Source organism: Protopterus annectens, chromosome 11.part0, assembly GCF_019279795.1.
Source record: "Protopterus annectens isolate FY-2018-M chromosome 11.part0, PAN1.0, whole genome shotgun sequence".
NCBI lineage: Eukaryota > Metazoa > Chordata > Ceratodontiformes > Protopteridae > Protopterus > Protopterus annectens.
In genome coordinates, this window is record NC_056745.1 from 1442976724 (window position 1) to 1443001734 (window position 25011).

Genomic DNA, 25011 nt, shown 5'->3' on the forward strand with positions numbered 1-25011 from the left:
GTTCATCCCACCCTTCTATCTTCCTATGGACTTGTTTAGCCCTTTCCTGGTCGATGTAGACCTCTTCCTTATTTTTGCTGTTTAGCCCTTTCCCGGTCGATGTAGACCTCTTCCTTATTTTTGCTGTTTAGCCCTTTCCCGGTCGATGTAGACCTCTTCCTTATTTTTGCTGTTTAGCCCTTTCCCGGTCGATGTAGACCTCTTCCTTATTTTTGCTTTCTTCTGTGGATGTGTGTGCATGTATATAGTTATCTCTTCTCCTGCTTCACTGTTTTGGTCGGGAGCAAGTAAGTATTGAGGTAGTTCACCCCTCTACGTCCCTTATGTAATTCCTAACCCATCATTCCTACAAACTTTACTTGGACATTCACTTACTCAGACTTGCAGTTTGGCTTCTGCATTTCCATAAATTGCTTGTAATTCATTCCTTTCTAGTAGATTAGTACAGTTGCATCATTTCTTCATGAAAGCCTTCTGCCTGTTATCTGTACAAAGACAGATTGACCCACTTCACTGTTTGGGCTACATAAAAGGACATGACTCCCCTTTATGTAGCTGTTCTGTCAGTGATTAGAAAGACTACCTTTTTGACATTAGTGAGGTTAATATCGGTGTGGCTGTAACAGCAGTGTGTCAGTTGTTTGGTGTAGTAGGAGGCATGTTTTGTACAAGAGTATGTCGATCATCTCATGTCCTAGCACACAGGCAGTGACCAGTAGTTAACCAAATCCCTTAAGCCGAAATGAAGGAAAACAGGAATTTGGGGAATTTCAAAGTGTCAGTCAGCTTAGCAGCTCAAATAAGGCAGATCTAACAGATCCCTTTCCCCCTTCTCTTCACATCTTTCATTGCCAAGAGGAACATATGGGAGGGATGTTTAAAACAGTCACTGCCTCTTCAGACCAGTAGGTTTTGGACATTATTTAAAATAAATTTTGCACTGCATTTTCACTAGATATTCTGACATCATCAATTTCAGCTTCCAACACATTTGCTTAAAAAAAAAGAACAGTTCATTTTGTTTCCACTTCATGTTCAGAAAATAATTACATTTTTGTTGACTGGGAAAGTCCGACTCCATCTCAGTACATTTATATTAACAAGTGAATTTCAGATAGTTCTCAGAAAAACAGTAGTGACATTTCTTAGGGAAAAAAAAGAAAATAATTACAAGACGGGAATATACAGTAAAGTATTTACATTAGCAATGTTAAGTCTATACAGTTGTTAGCTTTAAAATCTTGCATTTGTTAAGAAGTTAAGTATTCTTACATTTCAGTACGGAAAGGTTTGTAAAGAGTTTGCGGTATAATGAAGTAAGTTATAAAATTTATATTGTATAGGTTTGTAAAGAGTTCAAAAATATAATGAACTTATAAAGTTGTTTAGGAGAGGAGATATTAGTATTGTACAGGAGGACAGTGGTAATATTATATGAGTGCGAGAGCAGCATACAGGATTCGTTCTATGTAGGCCGCCTGTTCCGTATTGGAATAGCTGAAAGGGTTTATAACTTGGGTATACAGGGGATGCATAGAAGGGTAGAGCAGTAGATGGAGGCAGTTGGAAATAGAAAAAATGAGAAGTTGTGTTTAAGAGAGGGGTAAAGAGGAGTGTATTGATAGAAAGTGCAGGAGTCAAAAAGGTTAGCAGTAAGTAATAAGAAATGTATATTTTCACTAGAGGTCTCCACCTGGTGAGAAACATGAGCATGACCAGGACTGGGTAAGGTATTGTTTGAGCTGGATTTTATAGCTTGGTAGTTTTATTTTTACTTGCATAGGGATGGAGTTCCAGAGTGTGGAGGCATAACAGGAGTATAGGGAGTCCCCTGATGAATTACTTGTTTTACTGCTCCTTTGTAGAAATTTATCACCACAGCTTAGGTCCCTTGTGAGAGTGTAGTGCAATAGTGCATTTTTCAGGATAATGTAACCATTTGTATGCCATAACTAGCCGAGAGTATGTTATGCAGTTGTTAAGCTCTAGCCAGTTTAGCCACTTTAAGGTTTGGCAGTGGTGAGCTTGGTATGAAGTGTTGGTAGCAAATTTAGCTGCTTTGTTGTAACAGGAGGCTAGTTTGGATTTTAGAGTAGAGCTTAGATTTGAAGCAGTTAGGATGAGGCTACATTTTTTCTTGCTGGGTGTTGTGAGGTACTGATTTGCCCTGTAAAATGAGCCCCATTTCTGAATGGTCTTTTTGCCTATTACGTAAACCCAGCAATTTAGTACATGGTACTTCCTCGGTTTTAGTATTCTTTGCAAATGTAACCAAGAAAGATTGTTCTTGATTAAGATAATGTTTTGGGATGAAGAACATCAGATTTTTTTTATTGAGGTTAAGAAACAGTTTTGAATTTTTCAGACAGGTTTTGATTGAAGAGAAAGAAATGAATGATTTTTTGGAGTCTGGATATTGTGGGGGGCTGTTCATATTAAAGTGGAATCATCTGTGTATTATACTATATTTGCTGGGTCTGTGGCAGTGTAAAACTTGTTTATGAACATACTGAAAAGAAGGGGTCCTAGTACAGAGTCCTGAGGGACACCTACTGTAACTGGGAGAGAGGAGGAGATCTCCTGTTGTCACCTGACTAATTGTTGCCTTCCAGGTAGATGGAAGTTCTTCATAATACCCAAGGAAGGGGGATTGGATTCCCATAATTAGAACTGAGCAGTCTAAATGAATACATAGTACATAAAGCGTCTAATGTTCCTAATTTGGGAAAGGACAACTTTATTAAGGAAATTTCTTACAGTAAGAAAGCTGCTTAACAAAGTTTCTAAACACCTCTCAGCGCTTTTAAGATCTAGTCTCAATCTGCTCTCACTCTAAAATGTAACATCAGCCAATGGCCATAAAACAAGAAAATAATTCGTACTATACTTTGCTCTCTGTCTCTCTGTATTTATCACACACACACACAAATTGTGGCAGAATAGTGTCAAACAGCTCTTGAAGCCATTTGTTCATCAGGGGATGTGGCAACACTAAGTATTTTTTCCAGTGGACCCTGGTGGTACAGTGGTCTGTTCGGTGCTATCCGTTATCAGCCCCAGTCAGGCTCACTCTGATTAGCAAGCATCATCATCTACAGTGGTGGATCCTTACAGATAACCTCCATCTCGGGAGACCTTTTGTTCTTGTCCCCTCTTTCGGACACAGTGACCACAGATGCCTCCCTGTTGGGGTGGGGGGCATTTTCAGCGAAAGATGGTCCAAGGCACGTGGTCCACCACAGAGATCAAATTGCACATAAATGTACCGGAGATGAGGGTGGTTCTTCTCCCGTTGTGAGCCTTTCAGGACTGCCTTCCTCTCTGGGACAGTTGCAGTTCTGACAGACAGCATGTCGGTGGTTTGGTACATTAACAAGCAGGGGGGAACCAGTTCTTACATGTTGTGCAGAGAGGCAGTGAGGTTTTGGGAATAAGCAAGCTCTTCAAACAACTTTCTCATTGCAGCGCACATCCCGGAAGAATCCACGTTCTGGTGGACAGACTGAGCAGATCAATCTTAAGTCCTCATGAGTGGTCCCAGAACCAATCAGCCGCAAATCAAATATTCAGCCATTGGAGCCAGCCTTGCTGCAACCTCTTTGCCTCTCCCCTAAACAAGTGCAGCAAGTATTTCGCTCTGATCCCCCCTTTGGGGGAGTCACCAAGAGATGCTGTCGTCCACAACTGGCCCCTAGGTCTCCTCTGTGCTTATCCTGTGATTCCCTTGATACCCAAAGTTCTACAGAAAGCCAGCAGGTTGAAGACCAATCTAATCCTCATTGCCCTTTACTGGCCTCATCAGGTATGGTAACCCTTCCTGCAGGTCACAGCAAATATCCTCCATGGATACTGGATCCCAGACAGTATCTGATTTCCCATCCATCGGAACAACAGATTCCCAATCTTCGATCCCTTCAACTAACCGCTTGGTTTCTCCTTTTCCAGTGATTTTGCTAAGTCCAGGTTAGCTTCCCCGGTCCGGAAAATTATTCTTGCTTCTCAGTAGCCCTCTACTAAGAAAGTATATTGTAGCAAATGGAAGGCATTTTTCATCTGGGCTTAATAGAGGAATATTGACCCCTTTTTGGTTTCATTCCTGGACATCCTTGTGTTTTTAAGCTCACTTTTCCAGAACAGAGATAGTTTTTCTACTGTAAAGGTGCAACTTGCAGACATCACGAATTTCCATGTAGGGAAGGGAGTTGTTTTTCTCTCTATTGCTTCCACTTGTAAGCTATGTTGGGCTTTTATGAAAGGAGTTTACATCTCAGGACACCGATTAAAGACCCTTCCACCCCTTGGGATCTTACATTGGTACTTCAGGGACTTGCTCAGAAACCTTTTGAACCTGTTAGCTCATGCGAGTTAAAATTTTTGTCTTGGAAGATGGCCTTTCTAGTGGCCATTACTTCAGTTAGAAGAGTGTCCAGATTGCATGCTGTGTTCTCAACCACTGTACATAACTTTCTTCAAAAATAAAGTCCATCTTAGAACTCTCATTCATACTGAGGGTCACCTCAGAGGCGAATATTAACCAGACCATTCACTTGCCCATATTTTTCCCCTAATTACTCCAGTAAAGGCGAACACATGATACATTCCTTGGATGTTCACAGAAGTTGCGTTTTTACTTACATAGAACTAGACCTCATAGAAAATCTGAACAGTTGCTCATTGCCTTTTCCCCAAATAGGTTAGGCCAGGCTGTATCCAAGGTTACCTTAGCCAACTGGATTACGGATTGGATTTCTGCAGCTTATTCTCAGCAAGACAAGCAACTTTCCTGTCCAGTTAGAGCCCAGTCTACCAGGTCAACGTCTACTTCATCAGTCTTCTCCGCAAAACCTCCAGTTGATAAAACTTGCACCGCAGCTACTTGGTCCACAGCTCATACTTGTGTATCTCATTACAAGCTGGATATTATTTCCAGGAACAGAGCATCCTTTGGTTCCGTGGTGCTTAGGCATATCCTTTCTTGAGGTCTTCCCAGGGTTTATGTAGCTGGGGACTGTGACCCATTCGTGATGTATAATGAAATGGACATCATCGGATTAGAAGTTATGTTCTTACCATAACTTGGCACCTGTGTTGTCCAGTTTCATTATGCATCACATCCCACCCTCCTTCCCCCTTCCTTTTACAGCTGAGAGCGATTTAGAGGATTAAGGAACCCACTGGTTCTTAGTTTGGGCTCCAGTTGGTCACTTTCTTTGTATCTCTGGTACTGTTGTTATGACCATCTTTAGGAAGGGGCAGCAAACTTGCCGAGTCAGAACCGAAGACCCATTCATGATGCATAATGAAATTGGACAATACAGATACCAAGTTATGGTAAGTACATAACTTCTAATACCTTTTTTATTTTTTTTCTATGTTTTATGGTGCAGATCATGCAGGTCTCACCATTTATTTGTTTGGATCTTGTGTTGTTTCTTAAAGAAATGTATTTGTCATAGCTTGTATGGCAGTGGAGACTATATTCTTTCTGCACTTTTTACTTAATCCCTGCCAACAGTTTTACATCTTGAGTTTGTACTGCCAAGATCAATAAGTGCTGCAAAGTACCTTTTGTTTTCTTCCTTGCTGTTACTTATTAAGCCAACTAGCACCCACAAAAACAACACTGGAAACATGTATAATCTCTAATTCACTTGCATAGTTAAAATGAAGCAGATTTCAATGAATTGGTTGTTGGAAAAACATCCCTGTTTAAAGAGCAAGGTACAGTTAAAGTATTTTTGGGGGAGGGTGGTGGGGTGTGTGTTGCTGTTATCCATAACAATAAGAAGCACTCCTTAAAATGGAGAACGTCAACATTTGTGCTGTAACAGAGACCTGGTTCAAGGCAGCAGAAAGCACCCCTGCACTACCAGGCTATAACTCATTCCACACCTTTCGGCCCCAGAACTTGGACCGAAGCGCCAAAGGCAGTAGTGTTTTCATATTCATAAATGATGCGCACACCTCCAGACTGGTAGCCCAACATAATGCATTAGAGATACTTCAGGTGCAGCTAACATTGGGTAAGACAACGATTCAGGTCATAGCCTGCTGTAGGTCCACATCCATGTCCCAAGACTCACATTCCACATTCCTAAGCACCATGGAGAATGTTAGGGTCCAACCTAACACTCTCTTACTAGGCGACTTAACTACCCCTCCATTAACTTGGAAAACTACTCCTGTACCAATACACTTGCCCAACGTTTCCTGGGGTTCATTAATTCTAGTGCCCTAGACCAGTTTGTTCTTACCCCACTAAAAGTAGCAACATCCTTGACCTGGTCATTACTAACATGGGCGACTGTTGCTCTACACCAATAGTCAGCTCCTCCCTGGTTAGATCCGACCACAAACTAATCACCTTGGAAATCCACATCCCTCCCACCCCCGCAAAGGTAACCACCATGAAAAACTTCTCCAAAGCTAACTTTGGGCTTCTAAATACAGAGGTGGCTAACTTCACGGCACCCATGCAAATGGAGAATAGTTGCGTGACCACCAAGTCATACACCAGTGCATGACCACCCAATCATACACCAATGCATTGTACGAACATGTACACAAATGCATGGATCTCACCATACCCAATAGAACCAGGACGCTCTCCTCCAAAAAAAGGAAGCCAATGTGGTGGTCCCCTGCCATAAACAAACTCTACAACACAAGGAGGAAACTGATGTGGAATAAGGTGAAGTCCAAGACTGGAAAAACTCCCTTATCACCCTCAACAAAAAGTTGAGATCCCTCATAAAATCATGTAAAGCTAGCAATGAAAACAGAATTGCAGCCAATAGTAAAGACAACCACAAGGCCTTCTATAGTTATGTAAAGAATCTCCACCGCAATACCCAGATTTGCTGTGAGCTACTGCACAGTGGTACCTCCTATACTGAGCCAACAGGTATTGCCAGTATATTGGCCAACAGATTCAGTGCCAACTTTACCCCTCTCATCCCTCCCCCAAAGGACCAATCACAATAGCAGTAGATTGCCCGACACCCAGTACTGCTGCTGCACAAGTTAAAATAGCACTGTCCAAGGCCACGAATACAGCTTCTGTGAGACCTGACAATATCCCTGGCTGTGTTCTACATGAACTACAGAGTGAACTGGCACCTCATCTGTGTGCCCTGTTCAGTCACAGCTTCACCTCAGGCTTTGTCCCTACCTAATGGCGCACTGCTACAGTCATCCCTCTCCACAAAGGAGAAGTGACTACAGACCCTTGGAACTATCGCCCCATTAACCTGATGAGTCTGATATGCAAAGCTATGGAACACATCATCATGGATCTAATAAACAAGGATATAGGGAATCTCCAAACTCTGGATCCCACACAGTTTGGTTTTGTGAAGGGTAGTTCATGCCTGCTCAACTTGGTCAACTTCTTTGAGTCCGTCACCAGAGCTGTGGATGAAGGCAAGGTGGTTCATACAGCCTATCTTGATCTGGCCAAGGCTTTTGATACCACTCCCCACTCAGGAATCATAGAAAAACTCACCAAGCTAGGAATCAACGCCTATATCACTAGGTGGGTTGCAAACTGGCTCACAGATAGAACCCACAGTGTGAAAGTAGCTTACTCCAAGTCAGACTGCCATCTAGTCATGAGTGGAGTCCCAGAGTGTTCGGTCCTGTGTCCTCTCCTCTTTGGTATCTACTTCTCTGATGTCCAGGCCAACACGAAGGGACAAAGTTCGCAGACGATTGCAAGTTGGGAGCTATTATTAACTCCCCAAGTGATTTTGACATCCTACAGAATGGCCTCACTGAGACCAACGACTGGTGTCAGAAACATGGCCTTAAGCTCAATGCCAAAAAATTTGTCATCCCCTTTGGGAAAAAACCCAGTTCCCATGAATTACCACATTGATGGTAGTCCACTGAACACAGAAGATGTTATAAGAGATCTGGGAACATAGGTTGACAGCAGCCTCTCTTTTGATCACCACTTTGTCACTGTGGTCAGAAAGTCCTTCTTTGTGGCACATCTCATTACTAAGGGTTTTGCATCCAGGAAGATAGAGGTCATTGTCTCCCTCTACTTTTCTCTCATTAGGCCAGTCATCGAGTGTAATGCCCCAGTGGCATGTACCTCAGTAGACACCTGCAACAACTGGCGAGGCCACAAAAGTACCTCACAAAGAGGATCCTAGGCCTTAAACACTTGTCCTGTATGGACAGACTCAAAAAACCCCAACTATTCTCTGTCTCATATCGCCTACTAAGAGGCGATTGACTTACAAAGCCATGTCTGACCCAGCTCTGTTAGAAATGCTACATCTAAAGAAATCAAAATCCTTCCGCACCACATGCTTCAGAGACCTCAACCTCATTATCACAATTAACAGAACATGCTGGAGGGGCAGGTTCATAAGTCAGAGACTGCCCATGCTATGGAATAGACTTCCCATACATGTCAAGCAGAGCACCTCGCTGACCCTCTTCAAGAGAAATCTCGATGAGCGGATGGGAAACAGAAAATTCACCCTGGGGATAACTCCAGTGGCTCTACTCGAAAGAGGCACTGGGAACTAAGGTCAGGTATCACTATGCCAGGGTAATCCAATGGCTAGGCTTGTACAGGCCCCAGGGCGATTAGCCTAGTACACACCTATGAACCTATAAGTTTCTTTTAGCATTCTTAATAGCTACCAGTTGTAGATGGCAGCAGATGTGCTGCATCTAACATCGGATTACTGCAGTGTTGGTGGTGCTGGGTATACCTGATCTGAGAAGACCACAGCTGTGAATAACTAACAGAAAACTACAGTTCAACAGCTTTGTCTAGAATAAGATTTAAATATGCAATGAATCTTTTTTTTGTAGTAGTAGTATTATTATTAACAGCTTACAGCTAGCGCATGTCAAAGCAGTTGAGTAAAAAAGCACTGACACTATCTCCAGAGATACAGTTGAACCAGTGACTATGATCACTCTCTTTGTAAGCGAATATAGAGACAAACTGACTTATTGTGTCTAGGCTTTCTCATAATATAGAAACACAGAACACATTGTGAGAGCAAGACAGACTGAAAAATCAATAGTATAAATTACGTAGTAATGCTAAACACTTAGCATGATACTTCTGAATTATCACTATATGGAATTTCATGATGCGGTGGGAAGCATTTTGCATTTTCTGCGGCCTTTACCTTTAAGAGATCCATTTACTTACAACCAAAAAACATGCTTAGCATCATTTTTTTGTGTGCATTATGAAGGCATGGTACGTATTAGTTAATGTTATGTTTCATTAATATAACAATGGTTTATTTTGGTATTGTTGTTTCTTAAAATGTATGTTTTCATAGTTTTAATGCTGAAGCCATATAACTTTTTCTAAAACTAACCTTTTCTTTTTATTCCTTTAGATGCAATGGATCAGCTTGAACAGAGAGTTGCTGAGTTTTTTGTAAATGCAAAAAAGAACAAACCAGAATGGAGGGAGGAACAAATGACATCAATAAGGAAAGTAAGTACCCCCCCCCCCCAAAAAAAAAAATAGGCTGAGGAGATAACTGAAAATTGATCAGCAAACAAATGCTAAGAAAACACTAGAGTAAGTGGTAAAATAGTTAAGCCAAACTGTTTATGTATTTGCTTTTAAAAGAGGGATTTAATTAAATTGTTGCAGTTATAGATTCATAGATTGTTACTTGGCTAACAACCCGGAGAGCCTTTCTAAGCCTAACCAAGTTTTCCCGAAATAATAATGATGTCTTGTTTCCATATAGGACACTGACAGCAAGGTATTTATAAGCTACTTCTATCCATAAGGGGCATAGGTGCCATGCCCAGTGTAAATGTCATATTCTTCATCCCCTAGTCTGGGTTGCACTTACATTTTAATGAACACATCTTCACATGGACGGGAAGACAGTTCCATGGGAGGTGTAGTCTCTGGGTCACATATCTCTTTCTCCAGCATGTTTTGTTTAAGTCACAGACAAGATTCAGGTCCCTAGATCTTCCATTTCTGGTACTGTTTTATTTATGAATATGCAGGAGATTCATAAGTGTGAGGTTTGCGGGTGTCTTGGGGTTGGGAGGGTGGCCTAATGGTTAAGGTGTTTGCCTTACAAACACAAGGTACAGGGTTTGAGTCTCACAGGGGATAATTGGCTAGGCTTAAAATGGCTCATGGGCAGTTAGCCTAGTACTAATCTATGAACCTATGAACTTGAAAGCCAGGCATAGATCACCCCTCAGCAATCTATAGGAGACTGAGTAGAGAGAGAGGGCTTTAAGGTGCTTTGTAAGGCAGGTTTGTTACTGCTTTTACTCTTTTTGTAAGGAATCTCTGTGGTCACTCTTGTTTCTGCATATGCTTGGTCAGGTACATACCGAAGGGAACATCGTACTCTATGATTGGCCTGATAAGGCAGAATACAGTGAGATAATGACCTCTTTGAACCTTGATGCTATGCCTTTACTTATAAGTTGTGCAACATAAAAGGATTTCCTCACCACCATGGCCATATGGTAGTTGAAGGTAAGGCTGCTGTCTAAATGTGTAGCTAGATCCCTGACCACTGAGTCATCTCTTACAGGTGTATTATCAACATAGTAATTAGCCATGATGATTGACTTCCCAAAGGGTACAGTTATGCATTTCTTAGCATTGAGTTTAAGAGCATGACTTTGGAACCATTTGTTAGACAGTGATAGGTGTTCTTTTAGAATGCTAGCATCTGCAAGAGAGTCGATGATAACCCCAAGATTGCAATCATCTGCAAACTTAGTCAGCCGTAAATCTTGGCTTCCACTTCAGAGAAATTGATGCCAAAAAGAAGCGAGTCCAGTACTGAGCCCTGGGTGACCCTGCTAGTAACTAGCCACTTGGTAGAGGTGGCCTCACCTATTTTGACCTCCTGGATTCTATCAGTGAGCCAGATGTCTATCCAGCAGGTGATAAAATGGATTATACCTAATTTAGGAGCTTATCTATAGTGCCTGAGTAGTGTATTGTATCAAAAGCTTTGGCCAAGTTGAGGTAAACTATGTGCACAATCTTGTCATCATCCATTGCTTTGGTGACCCTCTCAAAGAATACAGTGGATATAAAAAAGTTTACACACTCCTGTTAAAATGCTAGGTTTTTGTGATATAAAAATGGGACCACAGTAAATCATTTCAAAACTTTTCCCACCTTTAATGTGACCTATAACCTGTACAATTCAATTGAAAAACAAATCTGTTAGGGGAAAATAAAGAATAAAAAACATACAATACACTGGTTGCATAAGTGTGTACACCTTTAAACTAATACTTTGTTGTGTGTGCACACCCTTAAACTAATAACTTTGTTGAAGCACCTTTTGATTTAATTACAGCATTCAGTCTTCTTGGGTACACACCTGCCATCAATTAAAGAGACTCTGATTAACCCCAAATAAAGTTCAGCTGTCTTAGTAGGATTTTCTCAACATTTACTTAGTTGCCTGCTACAGCAAAAGCTATGGTTCGCAGAGAGCTTACAAAGCATTAAAGGGATCTCATTGTTGAAAGGTATCAGTCAGGAGAAGGGTACAAAAAAATTTCCACAGCATTGGATGTACCATGGAACACAGTGAAGACAGTCATCAAAGAGTGGAAAAAATATGGGACAACAGTGATGTTGCAAAGAACTGAATGTCCGTCCAAAATTGATGAAAATACAAGACAAAAACTGGTCAGGAAGGCTGGCAAGACACCTACAGCAACAGTGAAGGAGCTGCAGGAATTTCTGGCAAGTACTGGTTGTGTACTACATGTGACAACAATCTGCCGTATTCTCCATATGTCTGGACTATAGGGTAGGGTTACAAGACAGAAACGTTTTCTTACACAGAAAAACATCCAGGACCAGCTAACATTTGCAAAACAATACATCGAGTCTCCCAAAAGCATGTGGGAAAATGTGTTATGATCTGATGAGACCAAGATTTAACTTTTTGGCCACAATTCCAAAAGGTAAGTTTGGCGCAAAAACAACACTTCGCATCACCAAAAGAACACCATCCCCACAGTGATGCATGGTGGTGGCAATATCATGCTTTGGGGTTCCTTTTCTTCAGCTAGAACTGGGGCTTTAGTCAAGGTGGAGGGAATTATGAACAGTTCCAAGTACCAGTCACTTTGGCCCAAAACCTTCAAGTGTCTGCTAGAAAGCTGAAGATGGAGGAATTTCACTTTCTAACACGACAATGACCCCAAGCATACATCCAGGTCAACAAAAGAATGGCTTCACCAGAAGAAAATTAAAGTTTTGGAATGGCCCAGACCAAAATCCAATAGAAAATCTGAGAGGTGACCTGAAGAAGGCTGTGCACAAGAGATGCCTTCGCAATCTGACCGAGTTGGAGCGCTTTTGCAAGGGAGAGTGGGCAAATATTCTCAGGTCAAGATGTGCCATGCTGATAGACTCCTACCCATGAAGACTGAATGTTGTAGTTAAATCAAAAGGTGCTTCAGCAAAATATTAGTTTAAGGGTGTTTACACACAACAAACTATTAGTTTAAGGCTGTGCACACTTAGGCAACCAGCATGTTGTATGTGTTTTATTTTTTTATATTTTTTCCCCTAACAGATTTGTTTGTTTTTCAGTTGAATTGTACAGGTTATTGGTCACATTAAAGATGGGAAAAGTTTTGAAATGATTTATTGTGGTCTCATTTCTTTATATCACAAAAACATGGCATTTTTTATGTCCACTGTAGGCGTGACCTTCCATTAACAAAGCCGAACTTTGGTGGCTCCAATGTCCTCATTTATCATGTCCATTATGATTCTTTTCATAGCCTTACATATCAGGCCAGTCAGACCTATATATATAAAATCTGGTTCTGAATGATGACATGAAATCAAGGTTACTGAAAGGCAGTAAATTTGTGCCTACATTTTTTCCCTCACTTGGGGATCTATATATGGAGCTGAAATGTTTTGTTAGAAAGCTGTATCTAAAAGTGTATTTTCTAAATGATACTGCTAACACTGTAAATAGTTTATTTGATGAAAATTATATCGAAGATGGTGATGATAATTTGTTAAACCTATCCGTATATGATTATGAAAATACTGATTGTTGTTCTATAGATGAAAATGTGTCCATTATGGATGACAATGATGAAAATGCTGAGGGTTTTTTTGCAGGCTATGGGAAGTTGCCGTTACCATATTTAGCCTCTAATAATAAATTCACACCAAATATTAAAGTTCCTGTGATTGCCATATTTTTCAAGATTATATTTAAAGAAATGATGTTATTAATGAAGAAGTTTCATAAAAGTCAGAAACAATATAATCTGAATAAAAGTGAATGGAATGCTTTAAAAATTTGATGAATGTTAAAAAAGAATTTATTTTTAAATGTGCAGACAAAGGGGGCAACTGGGTTATTACAAACAAAACCTTTTATTGTGAAATGGTAAATGACTTGCTTTATAGTGAGGCTGAATATAAATGTTTAGTCTTAATAGACAATGGGTGCACCCGAACACACCTTCAGCCCAAAAAAATCCCGGACCCACCACCCAGTCAAAGGGAAATGGCAGCCGCAGAAGCTTTAAAGCTGCTAGAAAAGGAGTCATCCAACCGGTCCCCACAGACCAGATCGGATCAGGAAATTACTCCAGGTTCTTTTAGTGCCAAAAAGACAGGGGACCTGAGACCAATATTGGATCTCAGCAGACTGAACCAATCCGTCACGAAATCCAAATTCAATGGTCACGCATAATCCATTCTCCCATTGTTGGAGAAAGATGTTTGATGTGCTCCATAGACCTCAAGGACGCCTATTATCACATACCGATACATCAGGCGTCCAGGAGGTATCTGCGCTCAGCCTGGGAGTCAGTCATTACCAATTTTGTGCTCTGCCCTTTGGTCTCACCACAGCCCCAGGGTGTTCACCAAGTGTTTGGCAGTAGTGACGGCTCACCTGAGAAGTCTTGGATTCCAAGTGTTTCCCTATCTGGACGACTGGCTCCTGACTGCCACCACCAGGCATCTACTAATGGACAACCTCAAAGCCACCATCTCCTGGGTGCTACCCTGGGATTACATTCAATTGGTCAAAGTCTGTCTTGCTGCCCTCTCAGCGCATAAGGTTCATAGGAGCAGAGATAGACTCAAAATTGATGCGTCTTTTCTTCCTGCCGAAAGGATCCAAACTTTACAGGGCCAAGTTCAAGCTCTGATCTCGAGATCCAAATCCCCAGCCAGGATGGTTCTACAAGTTTTAGGTTCAATGTCTGCCACGGTTCTTTAGTTCCTCTGGCAAGATTGCACATGAGGATTCTTCAGTGGCTATTGTCAACTCAATGGTCCTTTCAGGATCTTCCCTCAATCATCACATCATGATTACGGAAACATGCAAACGGGACCTTCGCTGGTGGCTTCAGACATCCAATCTAAATCAAGGAAGCCCCTTTGTTATTCCCTCTCCAGTGGTTACCCTGACGACAGATGCCTCCCAGATAGGGTGGGGGGGGGCATTGTCTGGGCAGGTTAGTTCAGGGCTCCTGGCTTCCAGATGAAGCTCTTCTCCACATCAATGTGTTGGAGATGAGGGCTGTACTTCTATCCCTACAGGCCTTACACAAGTTTCTTCCTCAGGGCATCATCGCCATCCACACAGACAACATGTCGGTGGTCTGGTATCTGAACAAACAAGGAGGGACAAGATCTACCCCTTGCAGAGAGGCCATGAGGGTGTGGGAATGGGCTGTAGCTACCAACCGCTTCTTGGTAGCGACCCACATTCCGGGGAAATCAAATATATTGGCAGACAAATTGAGCAGGACAATTCTCTCTCACGAGTGGTCCCTAAACCAAACAGTAGCAGCTCAGGTTTTCAGGAGATGGGGACGCCTGTTGCGACCTATTTGCAACTCCACTAAACACCAAGTGCAAAGGTTCTTCTCCTTGACTCCACATCAGGGAGTACCAGCTATGGATGCTCTAGCACAACCTTGGCCAACAGGGCTACTTTATGCCTTTCCTCCGATTCCACTTCTCTCCAAAGTCATTCAAAAGCTTCTCAATTGGGGACCAATGATACTAATTGCCCCATACTGGCCTCGCCAGGTATGGTTTCCTTACCTGAAGAAACATGCGTGGACGATCCGTGGACTTTAGACCTAATTCCGGACCTGCTAATTCATCAGTCGACAACAGCATCAGTCCCTTCGATCTTTGAAGTTGACAGCTTGGCTCCTCCACTTCCGACTTTAGTCAGAAATCACACATTAGACCCGGAAGTTGTTCACATTTTATCTTCGCCCACAAACCCACCACTAACAAATTGTACCTCAGTAAGTGGAAGAGGTTTGCTATCTGGGCTCAACTCAAGGGCTTAGACCCTATCACTGCTCCTATCCCAGAGGTTTTGAAATTTTTAACATCCCTATTTAATCAAGGATCTTCTGTCTCTACTATTAAAGTCCAACTAGCGGCAATCTCTAAATTTCACGAGTCCATGGATCCTCCATTGATGAGCTGCAGACTATGCAAAACTTTCATTAAAGGTGCGGGTCTGTTGAGACCCCAGTTTCTCATCCTGCGCCTCCGTGGGATCTAGATTTAGTGCTTCGTGCATTGACATCTTCCCCTTCGAACCGGCTGCTACATGTGAGTTAAAATATCTGTCTTGGAAAACTGCTTTCCTAGTTGCAATTACTTCTGCAAGAAGAGTTTCAGAGCTTCAAGCCCTGTCCATTAAACCACCGCACTTGATTTTCCACAAGGACAGAGTATCTCTTAGGCCTAATCCATCCTTTGTCCCAAAGGTCTGTTCTAATCTTTGTCTCCAACAGTCTCTAGAGCTACCAGTTTTCTTCCCAAATTTCTCCAATGAAGCAGAATACACTCTCCATAAATTGGATGTTCACAGGCAATTACGCTTCTATTTACACAGGACTCAGCAACTTCGTAAGTCAGACCAGTTTTTGTGTCCTTCTCAGATAATAAATTGGGTCAAACCATCACAAAAGCTACTATTTCCAAATGGATTAGAGATTGCATAACTCAGGCTTATTCTTCTTCCAATAAGCAACTTACAACATCTATCAAAGCTCATTCTACCAGAGCTATGGCTACTTCTATAGCTTTTCATTCCAAGCTCGCTATATCGGAGATTTGTGCTGCGGCTACTTGGTCCAATCCGCACACTTTCATTTCCCACTACAAATTGGATGTGGCATCTAAAGGACGAGCATCATTTGGTTCCACGGTACTCAGGAGTGTTTTCCAGTGAGCCACCCAGGATTCAGGTGCTAGGGACGCTGTCCCATCAGTCAGAATGTAGGCAGATAGATCACATAACATCTTTTAGTTATGTACTCACCATAACTTCAGATGTTTGGGATCCATCTCGCCTACATTCCTAATACCCACCCTCCTTCCCCCTGCCTTGGAGATCAGAAGAGATTGAACGGTTTTGAGTTCTACTGTTTTATCTTGTTTCATCTGACGATGTTATATAAGCAGGGCGTGCATGTGTGCATGTATGCGGACAAACTAGATCTGGGGGACTGGTAGTGGTGCATCCTGGGATATAGTAAGCTCAGCCAATAAGAGACTTCGCTCTTTGGCATAAGCGTGCCGAGTCGGAGCCGAGGGATCGGCTCCGAACCCATCAGTCAGAATGTAGGCGAGATGGATCCCAAACATCTGAAGTTATGGTGAGTACATAACTAAAAGTTTTCATAGTTTTAATGCTGAAGCCATATAACTTTTTCTAAAACTAACCTTTTCTTTTTATTCCTTTAGATGCAATGGATCAGCTTGAACAGAGAGTTGCTGAGTTTTTTGTAAATGCAAAAAAGAACAAACCAGAATGGAGGGAGGAACAAATGACATCAATAAGGAAAGTAAGTACCCCCCCCCCCCCAAAAAAAAAAAAAAGGCTGAGGAGATAACTGAAAATTGATCAGCAAACAAATGCTAAGAAAACACTAGAGTAAGTGGTAAAATAGTTAAGCCAAACTGTTTATGTATTTGCTTTTGAAAGAGGGATTTAATTAAATTGTTGCAGTTATAGATTCATAGATTGTTACTTGGCTAACAACCCGGAGAGCCTTCCTAAGCCTAACCAAGTTTTCCCGAAATAATAATGATGTCTTGTTTCCATATAGGACACTGACAGCAAGGTATTTATAAGCTACTTCTATCCATAAGGGGCATAGGTGCCATGCCCAGTGTAAATTTCATATTCTTCATCCACTAGTCTGGGTTGCACTTACATTTTAATGAACACATCTTCACATGGACGGGAAGACAGTTCCATGGGAGGTGTAGTCTCTGGGTCACATATCTCTTTCTCCAGCATGTTTTGTTTAAGTCACAGACAAGATTCAGGTCCCTAGATCTTCCATTTCTGGTACTGTTTTATTTATGAATATGCAGGAGATTCATAAGTGTGAGGTTTGCGGGTGTCTTGGGGTTGGGAGGGTGGCCTAATGGTTAAGGTGTTTGCCTTACAAACACAAGGTACAGGGTTTGAGTCTCACAGGGGATAATTGGCTAGGCTTAAAATGGCTCGCAAGGGCAGTTAGCCTAGTACTAATCTATGAACCTATGAACTTGAAAGCCAGGCATAGATCACCCCTCAGCAATCTATAGGAGACTGAGTAGAGAGAGAGGGCTTTAAGGTGCTTTGTAAGGCAGGTTTGTTACTGCTTTTACTCTTTTTGTAAGGAATCTCTGTGGTCACTCTTGTTTCTGCATATGCTTGGTCAGGTAGATACTGAAGGGAACATCGTACTCTATGATTGGCCTGATAAGGCAGAATACAGTGAGATAATGACCTCTTTGAACCTTGATGCTATGCCTTTACTTATAAGTTGTGCAACATAAAAGGATTTCCTCACCACCGTGGCCATATGGTAGTTGAAGGTAAGGCTGCTGTCTAAATGTGTAGCTAGATCCCTGACCACTGAGTCATCTCTTACAGGTGTATTATCAACATAGTAATTAGCCATGATGATTGACTTCCCAAAGGGTACAGTTATGCATTTCTTAGCATTGAGTTTAAGAGCATGACTTTGGAACCATTTGTTAGACAGTGATAGGTGTTCTTTTAGAATGCTAGCATCTGCAAGGGAGTCGATGATAACCCCAAGATTGCAATCATCTGCAAATTTAGTCAGCCGTAAATCTTGGCTTCCACTTCAGAGAAATTGATGCCAAAAAGAAGCGAGTCCAGTACTGAGCCCTGGGTGACCCTGCTAGTAACTAGCCACTTGGTAGAGGTGGCCAACCTATTTTGACCTCCTGGATTCTATCAGTGAGCCAGATGTCTATCCAGCAGGTGATAAAATGGATTATACCTAATTTATGAGCTTATCTATAGTGCCTGAGTAGTGTATTGTATCAAAAGCTTTGGCCAAGTCGAGGTAAACTATGTGCACAATCTTGTCATCATCCATTGCTTTGGTGACCCTCTCAAAGAATACAGTGGATATAAAAAAGTTTACACACTCCTGTTAAAATGCTAGGTTTTTGTGATATAAAAATGGGACCACAGTAAATCATTTCAAAACTTTTCCCACCTTTAATGTGACCTATAACCTGTACAATTCAATTGAGAAACAAATCTGTTAGGGGAAAATAAAGAATAAAAAACATACAATACACTGGTTGCATAAGTGTGTACACCTTTAAACTAATACTTTGTTGTGTGTGCACACCCTTAAACTAATACTTTGTTGAAGCACCTTTTGATTTAATTACAGCATTCAGTCTTCTTGGGTACACACCTGCCATCAATTAAAGAGACTCTGATTAACCCCAAATAAAGTTCAGCTGTCTTAGTAGGATTTTCTCAACATTTACTTAGTTGCCTGCTACAGCAAAAGCTATGGTTCGCAGAGAGCTTACAAAGCATTAAAGGGATCTCATTGTTGAAAGGTATCAGTCAGGAGAAGGGTACAAAAAATTTCCACAGCATTGGATGTACCATGGAACACAGTGAAGACAGTCATCAAAGAGTGGAAAAAATATGGGACAACAGTGATGTTGCAAAGAACTGAATGTCCGTCCAAAATTGATGAAAAGACAAGACAAAAACTGGTCAGGAAGGCTGGCAAGACACCTACAGCAACAGTGAAGGAGCTGCAGGAATTTCTGGCAAGTACTGGTTGTGTACTACATGTGACAACAATCTGCCGTATTCTCCATATGTCTGGACTATGGGGTAGGGTTACAAGACAGAAACGTTTTCTTACACAGAAAAACATCCAGGACCAGCTAACATTTGTAAAACAATACATTGAGTCTCCCAAAAGCATGTGGGAAAATGTGTTATGATCTGATGAGACCAAGATTTAACTTTTTGGCCACAATTCCAAAAGGTAAGTTTGGCGCAAAAACAACACTTCGCATCACCAAAAGAACACCATCCCCACAGTGATGCATGGTGGTGGCAATATCATGCTTTGGGGTTCCTTTTCTTCAGCTAGAACTGGGGCTTTAGTCAAGGTGGAGGGAATTATGAACAGTTCCAAGTACCAGTCACTTTGGCCCAAAACCTTCAAGTGTCTGCTAGAAAGCTGAAGATGGAGGAATTTCACTTTCTAACACGACAATGACCCCAAGCATACATCCAGGTCAACAAAAGAATGGCTTCACCAGAAGAAAATGGCTGTGCACAAGAGATGCCTTCGCAATCTGACCGAGTTGGAGCGCTTTTGCAAGGGAGAGTGGGCAAATATTCTCAGGTCAAGATGTGCCATGCTGATAGACTCCTACCCATGAAGACTGAATGCTGTAGTTAAATCAAAAGGTGCTTCAGCAAAATATTAGTTTAAGGGTGTTTACACACAACAAACTATTAGTTTAAGGCTGTGCACACTTAGGCAACCAGCATGTTGTATGTGTTTTATTTTTTTATATTTTTTCCCCTAACAGATTTGTTTGTTTTTCAGTTGAATTGTACAGGTTATTGGTCACATTAAAGATGGGAAAAGTTTTGAAATGATTTATTGTGGTCTCATTTCTTTATATCACAAAAACATGGCATTTTTTATATCCACTGTAGGCGTGACCTTCCATTAACAAAGCCGAACTTTGGTGGCTCCAATGTCCTCATTTATCATGTCCATTATGATTCTTTCCATAGCCTTACATATCAGGCCAGTCAGACCTATATATATAATCTGGTTCTGAATGATGACATGAAATCAATGTTACTGAAAGGCAGTAAATTTGTGCCTACATTTTATCCCTCACTTGGGGATCTATATATGGAGCTGAAATGTTTTGTTAGAAAGCTGTATCTAAAAGTGTATTTTCTAAATGATACTGCTAACACTGTAAATAGTTTATTTGATGAAAATTATATCGAAGATGGTGATGACGATAATTTGTTAAACCTATCCGTATGTGATTATGAAAATACTGATTGTTGTTCTATAGATGAAAATGTGTCCATTGTGGATGACAATGATGAAAATGCTGAGGGTTTTTTTACAGGCTATGGGATGTTGTCGTTACCATATTTAGCCTCTAGTAATAAATTCACACCAAATATTAAAGTTCCTGTGATTGCCATGTTTTTCAAGATTATATTTAAAGAAATGATGTTATTAATGAAGAAGTTTCATAAAAGTCAGAAACAATATAATCTGAATAAAAGTGAATGGAATGCTTTAAAAATTTGATGAATGTTAAAAAAGAATTTATTTTTAAATGTGCAGACAAAGGGGGCAACTGGGTTATTACAAACAAAACCTTTTATTGTGAAATGGTAAATGACTTGCTTTATAGTGAGGCTGAATATAAATGTTTAGCTAAGAATCCTGTAATAGAATTCAATACTGAACTATTGAATTTGTTGGAAAGAGGTGAACGCCTTGGTTTTTTTAGCCATAGTGATGTATGTAAATTATATGTTAAAAATCCACTGACACCTTTTTTTTATGTCCTACCTAAGGTTCATAAATGTTTAAAAAAAAACCCAGGTAGGCCAATAGTGACAGGAATAGGTTCCTTTCTAAGTAATGTTAATCTGTTTTTGGATTTCCACTTGAAGAAACAGCTAAGTAAAGTGATGGCACATATCTCTAATACTCAAGAATTAATAAATGAGCTTTCTAATGTCAATTGGTGCAATGATTATTATTGGGTGACGATTGATGTGAAATCCCCATATACTAACATTGATAAAAGTTGGGGGTTGGAAGCGGTCTTTGAGATGCTAGGTGATGGACCTAGAACTATGTTTCTGATTCAACTACTGGACTTTTGTCTTACCCACAATTATTTTTGCTTTAACAATAAATTTTTTCTGCAATTAAAGGGAACGGCTATGGGGGCTGCTTTTGCACCCTCATATGCCATTGTATATATGGGTTATTTTGAGAAACAATTTATTTACCCTAGTTCCTTTTATAAAAAGAATGTTATTACCTATAAACGCTATATTGATGATCTCTTTTTGATTTGCAAGGGTGATATCTTGGAAATTTTTGAATTTTTTGAAATATTAAATAAGAATAGCCATGGTTTGACTTTTTCTTTTGAATATAGCAGGGAAAAGATTAATTTCCTAGATATAACATTATATCACAATGAGGGAAATATTGGATATAGACCATTTAGAAAAGATACCTCAGTTAACATGTTCTTACATGCTGAGAGCATGCATCCTGGACATCTAGTGCGTGCGTTACCTTTAGGGGAATTTAAAAGGATTTTTGACCATACAAGTGATGTAAATGAAAGATATAGGGAGTTAAACAAGGTTGAGCTAAGGCTAATTCAGAGAGGTTATAATATAGATCATTTGAGAATGAGCAAAAATAAAATATTGGGGATCCAATGATTGTGAGTATCGAAAATTTAAAAAGAGTTTGGTTGATGTTGACTATGAAACATCTAAGAATACTATCAATGGGATGGAGGAAGAAAAGTTATTTTATGTGACTAAATTTTCCCCTCTATCGGACGAAATGGAAAAACTAATAAGGAAATATTGGCATCTTATTAATGAAGATGAAAGTATAGGTCAATTATTTCCTAAACATGTAACTTTCTCTTATAAGAGGGGGAAAATTTAAAAGAACTATTAAATTATAACTTTTTGAAAGGAGATGATGGATCAGATCTTCCGATAGGTACACACCCTTGTGGTCACTGTAGCATCTGTGTAAAGGTCATTAATTTAAGTAAAATTAATGGGATTCCGTTCTCCCCTAGATTTTACTTTAATTGTAGGTCAGTGGGAGTAGTGTACATATTGGGTTGCTCATGTAATAATGTATGGTACATAGGGCAGACCAAAAGGATGGTTCGAGTTCGTATACTAGAACATTTAAGGGACATAAGAAATAAGAATGAATTCAGTCCTGTGGCCAAACATTGTGTTGACTATCATGGTGGTTGCTCTAATAGTTTAAATTTTTGTATATTGGGGAAGCCCTTTTTTTTGAAAGTGGGGGTATGTTTATTCAAAAATTACTTGAATTAGAAACCAAAATGATTCTAAAATATAACACTTTAAAACCTGGCGGATTAAATTTGGAACTGAGCATCTAATTGTTGAAATTAATTTAAATGTTTCTACTATTCAAAATATTTAAATTATATAATTATTTGCAGTGATTTGTTCAGCTATTTATTTAGCTATTTATTTATTTATTTATAAATAAGATGTATTGCTGTATTGATTATTTCCATCTTTAAAACTGAATTGAAAATTCACTTTAAAACCAATATTAATCTTATTGTTAGTTTAAATATGAATGTCACTTTAAATGATTGTGATTGCTTTAATTGATTATTCCAGATGGTTTTGTTAATTAAGATCAATTATACTATTAAGAAGATGTGTATATATACTCTGATAATATGCACTGTTTCTGTGATCCTTTGAAGGCGAAAGGCCGAGGTACCAGATCGAGAATAAAGAGCTGGCTTTACACTTGGATTATGTTTGTGTTTTTTTCAGTCAGACCTATAGGCCTGTAATAACCCTGATTGGTGGTTGGGCCTTCTTTGTGCAGGGGAATGGCTGCAGCTGTCTTTATTCCTTGGGCATAAAGTCTGACTACAGGCTGCAGTTGAAAAGTGATTCAAGTGGAGCAGAGAAGTAATGTTTCATGGTATTTAGTAAGCATCCCTGGATGTTATCTGGGCACAGCGATGCAGTGTTTTTGGTCTTGGAAAGTGCATTGCTGACCTGTTCACTAGTAATGTTTAAGGGGATTGTGTTATGTGGTATTTCCTTTGGACTCTTTGGGGGGGGGGGGGCTAAGAATATGAGCTGAACCTGTCAACCAGAAGGTTGGCAATGGCCTCCTGTTCAGTGTGGGTGATGCCATTTACAATAAGTTTTGCGCATTGTTGCATATTTCCCTTGAGGTTACAGACATAGCTGTAGAAAGCTTTATGGTTTTTCTTTGCCCGAGAAGCTGTTTTTGTATTCAAATTTAGCTTTTGAAGTATTAATTAACCCTCTTAGCTGCCTGTTTAGATTGGTTGGAGGCTTTTAGTATGCTGGGCTTTGTTCCTGCTAGTCTTGTCCAAGATTGTTTTTCTTCTGTTGTATAAAAGATGTATATTGTGATTCCAGCAGGGTGGCTCACCTTTTGCCTGTGTCTTATTCTTAATACGAGTGGTCACAGGTCACTCTGTACAGTTATCGATATGGCTGCATAGGGATTTTGGAAATAGCTCAGCATGTGATATGGTGTTTACTGGGTTTGGGAGGGTGCTTCAAATTTAGCCAAGGTGTCGCTTTGTAGAGAGATGTTTTCCTTGGAATAGTTCCTAAAGGTTTTTGGTTCTGTTCGCTTAACTCTTGTTAAAGGCTTCTGTTGTCATGTCTGAGATTTGTTGCTCTCACTGCATGGTGGCATGCAGTGGCAAGTCGATGATGATTTGTTTTCTTTGTTTAGATTTCAGCTTTCGGGTTCACTTCAAACGTATCTGATCTTTGAAACAGATGCACTTGTCCGGTCCTTCCTAGCACTACATTTCCCTGTGTGGAAATAACTGATCTTGTCTTTGCAGATTGATATGCTTTTCACCAGGCCGCCTGAAGTGTGAACAGTCCTGGATGTCACTGCTGCACTTGACAAGTGTGTATGTCGCAGTTTGCTGGAATGACTGTGGTGTACCTAAATACTTCATATAATTTTTAGACAGAACAGATTGGCATTCTGTGTTATCATCTCTGCTATTGCAGTAGTGACTTATGGGGTCATCATATCTCCTCTTCACTGTGTGTTTGAAGACCATGATGGTAGTTAATAATGTAGATGTTCTTTGGATGTGTCATTCTTGCAGTAGAATTCCTCACATATGAGAAACGACGGCAAGTTGAAGTCTGCCTGTGTAGCTGGACTGCCAAAGCTGTGCAGATATACAAGCAAGGACTGAACTCCTGCCAAGAATTATGGTCTGCAACATCTTTTTTTTTTTTTTTTAATTAATTAATTATTTGTGTATTGTGTGTGCAAGTTAAGCCTACCTCCTCACATAGTACAAAGTGTCCCGAAGTCATGATTCCAACAGGAGTGACTCTGGGCTGGAGTATCTATAACTGCTTATAGTTCAGTTTGTTTAGGATAATGTTTGGGTTGAAAAAAGAAGGTTCATACCAATCTTAAGAAGGCTGAGGGAAAGACCACCCTCAAAAGAGACGTTCGAGAGAAGAAGCTAGTCTGAACAATATCCCACAGGCCTGGGGGTGTTCCAGAGAGAAGAAGCTAGTCTGAACAATATCCCACAGGCCTGGGGAGGTTCCAGAGAGAAGAAGCTAGTCTGAACAATATCCCACAGGCCTGGGGATGTCCCAGCTAGGAAATTGTCAGTTTCCTGTTGGTGGCGTTTGATGTATCCACCAACCTTTTCCTGATCTGTTTGAAGGGAAACATGCAAGCAGTTTCTAGCATGTACTGCTGAGCTGAGGCCATAAAGTAGGTATATTTTATGTTTTGTTTTTCTAAACAGTGAAAGTCTGGCTTCAGTCAGTGGTGGCACTGGAGGAAAGAGAACCTTGTCTCCTATCCTTAGAACCATCT

The 25011-nt window shown here is 40.5% G+C and overlaps 1 protein-coding gene across 2 annotated transcripts in view; it reads left to right on the forward strand.

Annotated features, from left to right (window-relative positions):
- Positions 1 to 25011, forward strand: part of ING3 (inhibitor of growth family member 3) — a 671267-nt gene that overhangs the window by 53437 nt on the left and 592819 nt on the right. The window contains exon 3 of one of the 2 annotated variants that reach the window (XM_044088740.1): positions 9378 to 9478. In XM_044088740.1, coding sequence (XP_043944675.1) covers positions 9378 to 9478 — 101 coding nt within the window. Of the gene's footprint in view, positions 1 to 9377; positions 9479 to 16760; positions 16858 to 25011 lie in introns of those variants that run through there. The other variant, XM_044088739.1, reaches the window with a different exon arrangement.